This window comes from Dermacentor albipictus, chromosome 1 (assembly GCF_038994185.2).
Source record: "Dermacentor albipictus isolate Rhodes 1998 colony chromosome 1, USDA_Dalb.pri_finalv2, whole genome shotgun sequence".
NCBI classification, from domain to species: Eukaryota; Metazoa; Arthropoda; class Arachnida; order Ixodida; family Ixodidae; genus Dermacentor; species Dermacentor albipictus.
In genome coordinates this window covers 27,335,595-27,349,247 of record NC_091821.1, presented here as the reverse complement: position 1 = coordinate 27,349,247, position 13,653 = coordinate 27,335,595, and the positions used below count along the sequence as shown (strand labels likewise).

The 13,653-nt window shown below is 49.4% G+C and overlaps 1 protein-coding gene across 1 annotated transcript in view; it reads left to right on the top strand.

Moving 5' to 3' along the window:
• Positions 1 to 13,653, top strand: part of LOC139054621 (uncharacterized) — a 61,459-nt gene that overhangs the window by 37,554 nt on the left and 10,252 nt on the right. Inside the window, exon 2 of the mRNA XM_070531929.1 lies at positions 10,618 to 11,748. Coding sequence (XP_070388030.1) covers positions 10,618 to 11,748 — 1,131 coding nt within the window. The remainder of the gene's footprint in view (positions 1 to 10,617; positions 11,749 to 13,653) is intronic.

The following is a 13,653-nucleotide window of genomic DNA, read 5'->3' as shown; positions in this document are numbered from 1 at the left end:
ATTTTCGTGGTCCACAAGAGGCACCATGAAAATCGGAAGAGCAAACTAAAAATACAATAAAATACTAATAGCTGACTGGTGAATGTTACGTATCGTTTCAAATTATGTGCTGTAAAAAAATAATATTGTTTTCTATTTCCCACGAAAGAAAACGTGAACAAAATGCGGGGCTACTTCCAGCAGCGGTGAAAGAGGCACGCTTAGTTTCCGTAACCTTCGCTTCATAGCCAAGAAAAGTTGTCCGCGAAACCTCCCCAAACTCTCCGCCAGCAGCTTGGCAGTCGACCCCGAGCGAGAGCTATCGAAGCAGCGTGCGTTGCGAGCATTCTGTCGCAGCGCCGAACGTATCTGGTATTCCGATAACCACAGGCGAGCTGGGCGTTTCGACGGAACGGTGGAGGCATAAACTCAAGCTGATGAAGGAACTTTAGCGAGCTGCCTGATCGGTCTCTACGGTCCCGCCACCCGTTGACGCAGAGCTTAACCAGCCAAACAAAGAGCTAATCTTGCTCTAACCAAGTGTAAAACATTTTAAACATTTACAAACACAATGTGTTAACGATTATATACACTCCTGCGAAAAATTTACACCAGTAGCAAAGAATATTTTTCGTTACTGCTACTGTGTGTGCTTGAGCTCTGTGCCACCAGGTGGCTGCACTGTGCAGACCATTCATATTTGCGCTTCTGCTCATCCCGTGAAACGACACGGTCAAACGGCCAGGCTCTGTCCCCTTGCGCTTGCGTTTACCCTAATACCGGACTCGCGAAACGCTATTGTGTTAGTAACCTTCTGGTGTAAAGTGACGGCCACAAATGCGCAAATCTTGGCGCCGATCGGATAGCGACAGTCCGATGCGCTGCAGCCAGTCCGCTTGTCTGCTGCCTTGCAGAGGGACACGATGTCGCAGCTTGACATACTGCCAGTCGCTACGTTTGCAGTCCACAACGCAACAAAGTCGAATCTTAGTGCTCGCGAAAAGACTGAGACCGACTCTGACCGCGGAGCTCTCGTCAAAATGGAGCACGTTGTAACACAAGCAGACGAGGCTTGCTGTGTGCCGGAAGTGCTCTAGTGAGAAATTGTTCAGCTGCACTCTCGTTCTGTTACTTCTTATAGAAACAAATTAACTAACATTCCAACTATTACGAACATCATTTGTTCACCACAAAGGTGGAAAAATTATCGATGACGCGCCCTGGGCAGCCAATCGGATAGCTCGCGCTACTGACGTCAATTGGGTGATCTACGTCATATGGGTAGGGGCGGCTGAAAACTCCGCCGAGCAGTGTGCTGCGATCGGCAGCGATGTACATTTTTAAAACCTTATAATAAATTACATGCTTTACGCGGATCACTTAGATGCGTCAATTAATGATCAGAAGGACCTACTCTACTCTACTCAGTACGTTTGTACAAAATCGTCAAAATCGTTTCAGGGTCCCTTTAAGAAAGTGCCTATTTTGGTGCTGTGTTATAATTACTTTGATGTGCCATTTTAACTTCGTCGTATATGTGCGGCCTAGCACTGCAATGGAAAATAATTTGTCAAGAGCCGTTATAGTTCGATTGCTAAAACGCTCAGATAGCAGAGCACCGCAGCGAGAGGACACAGAGCTTCGGCAACACAGGCACAAGGCTTTCAACTGCTACTCGTTGTCATCGTCTTTCTCGAAGCAGTGCCTGCTGCCCGTTCTTCTCCAGTACAATTGCCTCCCCGGAGAAGAGAAGCCGTCTCGGCGACCTACGGGCAAGATAGTACAGGTGGGTCAAAGTACGGCTTGAGCCGCTGTACGTGCACGATTTCGCGCGCTCGGCGGCGCTTATCGGAAGGCGGCTCAAGGGGTTCTACCAAATAATTCACAGGAGACGTTTGACTGACGACACGGTAGGGACCCTAGTACTTGGACACAAGCTTGGGTGAAAGTCCAGGGCTGGTAGCGGGAACCCAAAGCCAGACTAGTGAGTCAGGGGCATAGGGTGCCGGAGAAGAGGGAATATCCCGAAGGTGTCGCTGCTGATCTTCCGAAGTAAATGTGTGGGCGAGCTTCCGGCACTCTTCCGCGTGTGCAGCAGCCTCGGAGACGGTAGTAGCCTCCGTTGTGTCAGGGCGATACGGAAGGATGGTGTCCATTGTGCAGGAAGGCTCGCGACCGTAAAGAAGAAAGAACGGGGAAAATCATAGTGGTCTGTGTGCCGGTATTATAAGCGTACGTCACGAAGGGTAGAATTCGGTCCCAATTGGTTTGGCCAGATGCGACGTACATGGCTAACATATCGCCAAGAGTGCGGTTAAAGCGCTCAGTCATGCCATTGGTTTGCGGGTGGTATGCAGTAGAGGTACGGTGAATTACGTTGCATTCCTTGAGCAGGGCTTCTATAACATCAGACAGAAAGACGCGGCCTCTGTCGCTCAGCAACTCTCTTGGGGCTCCATGGCGAAGTACGATGTTACGCAGAAGGAACCAGACAACATCCCGCGCAGATGCGTTGGGCAGAGGCAAAGTTTCGGCGTAGCGTGTGAGATGGTCAATCGCCACTATCACCCAGAAGTTGCCATCTGAAGTATACGGAAGGGGCCCATAAAGATCAACTTCAACCCTGTCAAAGGCTCGTCCTGGACAAGGCAATGGTTGCATTGGAGCAGCTAAGGCATGAGGGGTATTCTTGCGGCGTTGGCAAGCGAGGCAGAAGCGGACATATTGGCGGACGAATCGGTACATCCCGCGCCACTAATAACAAATTCGCAGGCGCGCGTATGTTTAGAGTACGCCTGCATGTGCGCATTGCGGGTCATCGTTAAACGCTGCACATATATCCGAACGTAGATGCTGAGGAACCAGGAGTAACCATTTGCGCCCATACGAGGTAGTTACGGCGGTATAGGAGCCCGTCACGAACAGCAAAGTGATGTGCTTGGCGACGCAATACACGGCCAGTAGAAGGCCCTGATGGGTCTGACAGAAAAGCCAGCATAGCAACAATCCATGGATCCTTCTGCTGCTCCGAAAGCATATCCGTGGCGATGAGGGAGGAGATTTGTACTTACTGATGATTGGGCCGGCCTGACACTGGGGAGCGAGACAAGGCATCCGCGTCCGAATGTTTACGGCCAGAGCGGTACAGCACTCGAATATCATACTCTTGAGGCGAAGCGCCCATCGAGCGAGGCGGCCTGAGGGATCTTTCAAGGACGACAGCCTGCATAGTGCATGGTGGTCCGTGATGACGTCGAACGGGCGGCCGTAGAGGTAAGGACGAAACTTAATTATGGCCCAAATGATAGCCAGGCATTCTTTTTCTGTAACGGAATAGTTTGCTTCCGCTTTCGTGAGTGCGCGGCTAGCGAAGGCAACAACGTATTCATCGAAGCCAGTCTTTCGTTGTGCAAGAACAGCGCCAATGCCGACGCCACTGGCATCCGTGTGTATTTCTGTCGGTGAGCTTGGGTCAAAATGTCGGAGTATGGGGGGTGAGGTTAGAAGACGACGCAGCGTCGTGAATGCGGCATTGCAAACTGGCGGCCAGGCCAAGAGGTCGTGGTTACCCGCGAGAAGCTGCGTCAAAGGCACTATTATGGTGGAGAAGTTGCGGATGAAACGACGAAAATAGGAGCATAATCTGATGAAGCTGCGGAGATCTTTTGTGGTCTTTGGTCGTGGGAGTTCGGCAACGGCTTGTAGTTTGGTTGGATCTGGGAGCACACCATCTTTCGAAACAACGTGGCCAAGGATGACTAGCTGCCGGGCGCGAAGCGACACTTCTTTAAGTTGAGCTGGAGTCCAGCATCGGCAAGGCAAGAGAGCACGCGTTTGAGTCGGAACAGGTGAGAAGAAAAGTCCGGGGAAAAGATAGCAATTTCATCGAGGTAACAAAGGCATGTCTGCCATTTGAGGCCCCGGAGGATGTTATCCATCATTCTTTCAAATGTTGCAGGCGCATTACAGAGGCCAAAGGGCATCACGGTAAATTCATATAAGCCATAAGGCGTAACAAATGCTGTTTTCGGGTGGTCTGCCTCAGCCACGGGGATCTGCCAATAACCGGATCGCAAGTCTAAAGACGAAAAGAATTCAGCGCCTTGGAGGCAGTCCAGTGCGTCGTCGATACGGGGAAGAGGATAGACATCTTTCCGGGTTATCTTATTTAGACGTCGATAGCCCACACAAAAACGAATAGCCCCATCTTTCTTTTTGTACAGCACTACCGGAGAAGCCCAGGGACTGTGTGATGGCTGTATCACGCCGTGTCGAAGCATGTCTCCTACGTGCTCATCGATGACACGGCGCTCCGTCGCGGACACACGGTATGGACGTTTGCGTAGAGGCGCGTGGCTGCCGGTGTCGATGTGATGAACGACTGTGGAGGTACGACCTAAACGTTGTTTTTGGAGGTCGAAAGAAGTTCGAAATTGGTTAAGGAGGCGGTCGACGATCTGCGTGCGCTGACTCGGAGTGAGGTTAGGATCAATAAATTGAGCAAAGGTTCGGTCACATGCAGGCGCAGGCGCAGAGACAGGGAGAGCCATGGCATCAACGTGAAAAGGAGTCGAGTCATCAGGCACATCGTACACAGAGCTCGTGTCGAATACATCAGCAAAACCGAGGCACTCGCCACGATGTAAGCTTGATGGACACGAAAAACGGATTCGAAACGTAAAGTGCGCTGGAGCACTGGCGAAAGGGAAGGAGGGCAAAGGGAAGCAATTAAGAAGGGATGGCGGCGTGCAGCAAGTTGAGATTGCGTGAAAAGAACTGTGGAATCGCAGAAAGCAGCACAGGAAATGGAGACAAGGGTGGAAGAGAAAGGAGGGATATCAGCGTCGGTGCATGGCCACGAACACCCGAGCAGAAGGTGGAGGCAAATCTTCAGAAAGACTGCCGCAAAATGGAGTCAGCGCAAGTTCTGCACGGGTACAATCAATAACAGCGTGATGAGATGAGAGGAAGTCCCATCCTAGAATGATGGCATGAGAGCAGCGGGGAAGAACAACAAACTGAAGGTGGTGTAAACTGTCTTGTATGGCGACACGGACGGCACATGTTCCTAATGGCTCAATTGGCTCAGCGCTTGCTGTACGTACATAGCGAAATGACAGAAAACGGCGTCGCGACTTTTCGGAGAGGACGGCGAAGCTGGTCGGCAATCAACAGACACTGCGGCACCCGTGTCGACAAGCGCGTGAACGGCGACACCTTCGGCAAAAACTTCAACGATGTTCGTAGGGAATAAACGAGGGCTTGAGCAGTTCGAAGAGATTGCAGTTCTTGCCTCCGGAACTGCGCCTTTTAGTTTTCCTCCACAGCTGGAGGGCGGCGGACGATGGGGGAGAGGGAACGTCGACGGGGAGATGGAGACCGACGAGTGTTGAAGCTTCAGGGAACAGGAGGTGAAGGAGCGAAGTGCGGAACTGGTGGCGAATCGCGTGACTGGGAGTCAGGAGCATTCTCTTGACATCTCGCAGTATCGGGAGGATACCCCCCCCCCCCCTCCCCCCGGTGGCAGAACCATTGCCACGTGGTCAGCAAAGCCACACGCGAAGCAGATCGGCCGGTTGTCTTGGGTACGCCACGGATTATCAACAGGGGGCATAGGTAGCGGTTCACTGTTTTGAGCTGCACGTAGGGGCTGCGGAGGTGCGCAGAAGCCGCTTCTGAGCAAGTACGCAGTTACAGAAGGCGAGGCGTAGAAGCCGCTTGTGGGGGTGTAGTGCGCAACTTCAGGCGGTGGTCTTGGCCTGGCGATGACGGCAGTGTAGGTGAGCGGAACCGGCGCTCAAGGTGGCTGATTAGCGAGAGGTAGTGCGTCGCTGACTTGTTCGTGTATGACGCGTCGGAGTTCCGGGGACAAAGATGACTCAGATGACTGGGTAGCAGGCAGCAGTGTCAGTTGGCGCGCGACTTCTTCGCGAACGAATTGCTTGATTTGGTCGAGGAACGAAGAGTGGGCGGGAGCAGCACTGGAAGTGTCAGTTAAAGCCGAAATCGTGTCGCCGGGCGCGGCAGCTCGGCGCGTAGTAAGGCGCTGTTTGCGGAGCTCATCGTAGCTCTGGCACAGTGTAATGGCCTCGTCAATCGTTTGAGGATTTTTCGCCAAGAGCATTTGGAAGGCGTCATCATCTATGCCCTTCATGACATTCTTGATCTTTTCAGAGTCGGGCATGGCGGGATTAATGCGCCGGCAAAGGTCAACTACGTCCTCAATGTAGCTGGTGAAGTTTTCACCCTTTTGCTGAGCGCGACTACGCAAGCGTTGTTCTGCGCGAAGCTTGCGCCCAGCAGGGTGACCGAAGACTTCTTTAAAACAATGGGTAAATGCTGTCCAGGTGGAAAGGTTGGATTCGTGATTCCGGAACCAGAGATTAGCGACTCCAGAAAGATAGAAGATGACGTTAGTCAGTTTAGCTTTCTCATCCCATTTGTTATGCGCACTCACGCGATCGTATGAGGAGAGCCAATCCTCCACGTCATGGTCGTCGTTGCCGCTGAAGACCGGAGGATCTCGTTAGCGTAGAGCACTGGAGCAGACGACAGGCGATGCCAGGGGAGGATCGTGCTGCGCGGCGTCCTGAGGCATGGCAGAAATGGTAGGGAGCGTCCGGCTGCGGAGTTCCAGGTTTGGGAAGGGCCCAGCACGTCCACCAAATGTCAAGAGGCGTTATAGTTCGATTGCTAAAACGCTCAGATAGCAGAGCACCGCAGCGAGAGGACACAGAGCTTCGGCAACACAGGCACAAGGCTTTCAACTGCTACTCGTTGTCGTCGTCTTTCTCGAAGCAGTGCCTGCTACTCGTTCTTCTCCAGTACAAATTAAATAAATTCCATGGTCATAGGGAGGTCATGACGAACAGCGCAACCGAATTGTTAACACCTCTTCACATAAACGCCCAACTTGTCTACCTCGTTCAGAAGGACGTTAATAAAAAGAAAAAGAAAGGTAGCCACGTCATTTGGCCCACGTCAGGAATTTGGGACATGATCGACAACTATCACCAGGCATGTACCAGGCTTTTTTTTCGGGTGGGGGGGGGGGGGCAACCAAAGGTAACTTTTTTATCAATTTGGATGGGGGGGGGGGCACTTTTACCAGGACAAATGTGAATAATGCTCACCGCTCACCGTAAAGACGCGTAAACCTGCAAAAGAGAAATGAAATAACGTGTATCTCACAAGTACGCCTGTGAGATACACCTCTCCTCTATTTGACAAGCAAGAAACCACATCAAATGGACTCGCGCAGGAAAGAAGCGCAGGAAAAACACTGCAAAGAAAAGGTAAACAAGCGAAAGTGTAAAATAAAGATTTCAAATTGGCGTTTTTTGATTTAGCTCTGGAAGAACTATAGAGAAATATATATTCGCGGAACAATCACCGTTCTTTTGGATACCTCGTTTACTGCTCTACCAAGTTAGGTGCCAAAACTGACTCATATTATTATTTGGGAAGTTGCGTGAAGACGCGTGGCCGCCAGTCCCGTACAACTGCATATAGAGCGCCGGACGCTACGGTACTAGACGTACTGCGCCCGCCGCGGAAGGTGAGAAAAACACGTACATTAGCACAGCAGAGAAGTGGCTATATACGTCAGGCAGCCTGACTGATAACTGCAGAAGCGTCATTCAAAACACATGGAATCCTTCTCCACTTCCGGTTGCCTTTTATCTACTTCCTTTTTTAAATAAAAATATGTTGATCCATAAATATTTTCGCAAACCACATTTAAATTTTTTAATTTTCGCTTTCCCTTCCTGTTTGGCTGTTGCCTCGGCTCTCTGCCTTAGTCGATCACTTAATTCCTCAACTCCTTGCGACCTTTGTTTCCAGTTGCCAATTTTGCACGAAAAGTGCTGTACAATTAGCGAAAAACCAGACGAGGTAGCGGGTGACATTCATATTGCTTATGGGTTTAACGGTTATTGCAGGGTGTGATGATGGACGCTGTTTCGCATAATTTTACTTTTCACCTTATCTAACCCATATCACGAATATATGGTCACGAGGATCTTCCAGCATCGCGGTGAGCCGTCACTCGAAGAAATAATGAAGCAAAAGGACAAGTTAAACGAAACTGGCGTTTCCTCCGGCTGCAATTCGTTCCACGAGCACACAGACCAGCTGACTACGAACTCAATCCCTTTTGTGGTCCCTGGGTCAGTCTAAACAAAGAAGGTTGAACTAACGAAGCAACAGCGATGAGCGTGGCCGGTGTAATAGGTGGCGACAACTGAACGTATCTCGAGTTGATCGCGCGGGCACCGAATCGATGAGAAAATTGGCCTTCACACCCCAGGAGATGCCGAGAACTACCGCCATTCAAAAGGAGTGAAAAAGGCAGCAAAATGTTGACCGCCGAGTAGCTGTCGAGTGTCGAGATTGATTTGGCGGCGCTTTAGGAATGCGTGTGAGGAGTGGTGGAGTGGGCGAGGGGTCAAGTGGTTATACCGCTTAATTTCGCGGGGGGGTGGGGGCGCTGCCCCCCCCCCCTCCCTCTGGGTTCGTGCCCGACTAGCACCATCTGTCGGTGACAGCTATGGTGGAGAACTTGGTACATTATTGTCCTGCTTTACATGAAGTGCGTTGATTTCTTTATTTTTATAGGCTCAGGCCCACGGCATCCTGGACTAGGGACGCCGCCCACCTCCGACGATTTTACCGTCGGCTCATTTCTACTAACAAAGTTTATTCCTCCTCCTCTTGATTCATTTATTTAAGACAACTCGCAAGTCGTCTCAGGATGTATGGCTAAAGGTATATAGACGAGGAGGAGGAAAGATAGAGGGAAAGTAGAGATATTAACCAGAAACGCGTCCGTTGGACTACCCTACTTTGGGGTACGGGAAGAGGGAATAGAAGGATGAGATAGAGAGAGGAGGGGGGAGCAAAGTCGCGGTGAGCTCGCGCACGCACGCGGAAGGCCTGAGCAAGTCAAAGGCGTTCACAGGCCAGTCGCCTTCAAAAAAACGTGCCTTCACAGCTTTGTGAGCCGACTAGCAATGGGGACAATCTTCAATGACAGTGGCACAATAATGTTCGATGTTTTCTTCCCCACCGCAGACATCGCACGCAGCGCTGTCGGTCCTTCCTATCAGAGTAGTGTACGCCTTCGTGAAAGCCACCCCCAACGTCAGCCGGTATAGAAGCGGTGCCTCCCGTCGGTGAAGCCCGGGTGGAGGTCGGAGTTGTAGTTAAGTTCGTGCAATCTGGTGTGCCTTATATTTGGGGTATTGCACTCTGTTAGAGAGAGCTTGCGTGCCGGGTGACGAAGCTATCTTGCAGCGCCTGTCCTGAAAAGAGGAATGGGAACGCTATGTTGTTCTTGATGTGTCTCTCGGGCAGCTTGTCTGCGTGATCATTTCCATTGATCCCGCAGTGGCCAGGCAGCCAGTGAACAATAATTTCGTGGCCTTTTTGTTTCACGTCGTGGTGAAGTTTGACAATTTCGTGCGCTAACTGTTCGTGAGCTCCACGTTGCAGAGCTAATTCCATAGAGTGTAAAGCTGGTATCGAGTCAGAAAACACAGCCCATGTACCAGGACTCTCTGCGTCAATAAATTGAAGCGCACAGCGCAGAGCCGTGAGTTCTGCAGCCGTGGATATCGTGACATGTGACGTCTTCAATAGCAGTGTTATCCCTCTCGTCGGTATGAACACAGCACCGCCAGAACTGGTCGATGTAGTCTATCCGTCACTATAGATATGTACGTGGCTACTGTATCTCTCCTATAACCGGACTATAACGTCAATTGTTTTAGTGCAGACCGTGATAGATCCGACTTCTTCTGAAGTGTTGGAGTTCGGTGCACGGCACAAACAACATGGAGGAGACACCGGCCTGGCCGCAGGTGTGTACCCCGATGCAAGCGAGGCACGATATGCACTGACAGTTGTGCTATATGACGTGCGGGGTCTTTCCACGGTGATTGCGGCGAGGTGGTGGCAAGGGGTCCGGGATTTGCGCCTGAGATGTATATGCATTGTCTCGACGGCGATGTGCGTCGTGATTGAATAATCTTGCGCAATGGTCATAGTTTCAGCCGTTGACGCACTGCGTGGTAATCCAAGACATATCCTAAGACCTTGAGCCTGAATGTTGTGAACTGTACAAAAATTTGTTTTACAGGTTTTGGATATAACAGGCAGACTGTGCCGGAGGAACCCAAAGAATCCCCTGTACAGCTGTAACGTGGATTGTGCGGACACCTCCCAATTGCTTCCTGCGAGGAACTTGAACAGATGACAAATAGCAATCAGTAGCTTTTTCACGTGGTTCACGTGAGGAGTCCAGTACAGGTCTCTGTCAATATCACAACCCCTAAGAACCTGTGACTTCTGCTGGACAATACCACTTGTACCAGTGGCGTACCAACTATTGTTCGAGTGGGGGGTCAAGTTTTCTCTCCTCCCTCCCTCCCTCCCTCCCTCCCTCCCTCCCTCCCTCCCTCCCTCCCTCCCTCCCTCCCTCCCTCCCTCCCCCTCTCTCTGCTCACTCTCTCTCTCTCTCTCTCTCTCTATATATATATATATATATATATATATATATATATATATATATATATTGGGCACGGTGGCACTCACGGAATGCGGTCAGCTAACAATCCGCTTATCTTCATCCTACAGCTTGTGCCCGGACTGCTGCTCTATGCTGGTCCGAGTTTCGAGCCACCAGGACAAGCCGGAACAACATGCGTCGGGAATGCCACCGCTATCAACCTACAACGAGATTCCGTGCCGCTCAAGTCATGGGACCCCGTGCTGCATCACTCGTCATCCACCTGCGCGGACGCTGGGAGCATGGGCTGTGCGCATGACCTGTGCCCAGCGCCACCACTCAACCCAGCTATAAAAGACCACCTCAAGCAAGGCCGAGCCATTGGGCACGGTGGCACTCACAGAATGCGGTCAGCTAACAATCCGCTTATCTTCATCCTACAGGTGAGGAGGCGATATGGAAAGTGTATCCGCTCAAATGACCCCTTTTTGCTTGTGCTGCCGTGCCCACGGCTTTGTGCTGTTGTGATTGAGCATGCGATGCATGTACATGAACTCTTATTGCTTGGCGGAGACATTGAGACGAATCCAGGCCCTGAAATCAGCCAACAATTAAAGGAAATAGCTGCGGATATAAAAGAGATTAAGGAAAGTCGCCTGGCTAAAATGGACAAGAAATTAGACCAACTAACAAAACTAGAAGAAAAGGTCGACTCTTGTCAAGAACAAATAGCAAACATGAATATTCTTATCAAAGACATGCAGGAAAAAATCGACGATCTAGAGAATCGTAGCAGGCGAAATAACCTGTTAATATATGGCTTACCGGAGGTAGAGGGAGAGACACCCTTGATACTTGAAAGTGCGGTGAACAAAAACATTATTGTAGATACTCTAGAATTAAAACAAGTAGCAATCGAACGTATACACCGAATTGGTAGAGGAGCGCCGAACAAGGTTAGGCCTGTAATTCTTAAGCTACTTGACTCGAGAGACAAATCTTCAATACTAAAACGGGGATACAAACTTAAAGGTACAGGCCTATCCATTGCAGAAGACTTTTCGAAACGCGTACGCGATACTCGTAGGAAACTTTGGAACAGTGCGAAAACAAACCGACAAAGAAATGAGAAAGTTTCCCTTGTCTTTGATAAGCTATATATAAATAATCGAGCATATGTTTGGAGCGATGAGAAAGAGGACAAGGTACCACTTAATGAAAAACGCGTAGAAGTAGCTACTGCAGGCACATCAAAGGCGGTGAGTGCGTCCAGCGACCAAGCAAAAAAGGGAGCTACTACTCGTCGCACTGCAAAATTAGCGAACTAACACTCCTCACGGTGAACGCAAGAAGCGTCATCAACAAGACGGAATCACTTGAAAATCTGATAATTGATCATGAACCTGACCTAGCAGCCATAACAGAAACATGGCTCACACCTGATATTTTTGATCACGAGTTCGCACCGCCCAACTATTCTGTGATCCGGAAGGACCGCCCCACACGTGGTGGTGGAGTGGCGTTATTGATAAAAAAGGGCCTTTCCTTTATAGCCCTTCCAGAGGTACAAGGCGCTGAGGCCATTTTTTGTAAACTTCTTTGTGACGGCACAAACATATTCATAGGTTGTGTTTATCGGAGCCCAAACTCTGATGATGCTTCTATCAGTGTCATTCATGATTACATAGAACGCCACGTGTTTGGTTCCCGCGTTGTCCTCTTGGGCGACTTTAATCTGCCAGACATTAACTGGAATAGTATGTGCTACTCATCATCAGCTTCGGATGCATTGCTTGACCTCATGCTAACCTTCAATCTTCATCAGATCGTTTCATGCCCCACCCGCTCACAGGGAAATACTCGGAACATACTAGATCTAATCTTTTTCAGTAACCACTTCGACATAAATCGCATAAAAACTGATGTAGTTCATGGTATATCAGACCACGACGCACCAGTGTGCATCGTGCCTCTTGGTGGCAGCATAACCACTCATTCTTCTGTATCTATAGTAACAGACTTCGAAAACGCTGACGATAACAGCATACTAATGCACCTCGCTCATGAATTCCACCATTTTTCAGAAATTGGCTCCGATGCTTCAGTAGATGTAAATTCCCTTTGGTTTCACTTCAAATCGGTTGTACTTTACTGCATCACTCACTACGTTCCTACAAAAACAAAGCGTCCTCCAAAAAATAATCCATGGATCACGCGAGAAGTTATTCAAGCAAAACGACGTTTGAAAAGGTTACGTAGGGCAATAAAAACAAAAGGTTGTGCAGAATCCAGAATTCAGAAATTACCGGATGCCATCGCTGAATTCAAGCTTAAAGCTAAACGTGCTAAACAGCACTACTTTGATGTAACACTACCTAATTTTCTTGTTAATAACCCTCAGAGGTTCTGGAATTACTTTCGTACTAATAAAAATGCTACATCACATTCTCTTCCCGAAGAAAAAACTGCTAAGGCTAACGCATATAACGATTTTTTTCGGTCAGTGTTCACTACAGATGATAACATTATCCCCCCATTTGCAACGCAACATCACGCGAAAATCGATAAACTAGATATTACGGATGCCGGTATTTTCAATCTACTGCTTAAACTTGACCCCAAGAAAGGTAGTGGCCCCGACGACGTACCCAATACTTTCCTCAAAAGATATGCAGAGTGGTGCAGTAAATATCTTGGCCTAGTCTTCCGGAAATCACTTAAGACTTCGCAACTACCTCATGATTGGAAAATTGCAAAGGTAATCCCGATCCACAGGGGAGGTGACACAACATTACCTTCAAATTTCAGACCCATTTCACTAACGAGCACGTCATGTAAACTTCTAGAACACATAATCTTAAAGCACATGACCGTATTCCTAGAACGCATTAATTTTTTCTCACCCAACCAACACGGTTTTCGCAGTGGTCTATCGACAGTAACCCAACTAACGGAACTAGTCCACGATCTTGCTATTACAGTTAATAACCGCGGTCAAACTGACTTGATACTACTCGATTTGTCCAAGGCTTTCGACTGTGTATGTCACAGCAAATTAATAGCTAAAGTTGAAAAGGTTTTTGGTATAGGAGAACTTTCTGCTTGGATAAAAGGTTTCTTAAGTAACCGCTCGCAATTTGCGAGCGGTTACTTAAGAAAAAACT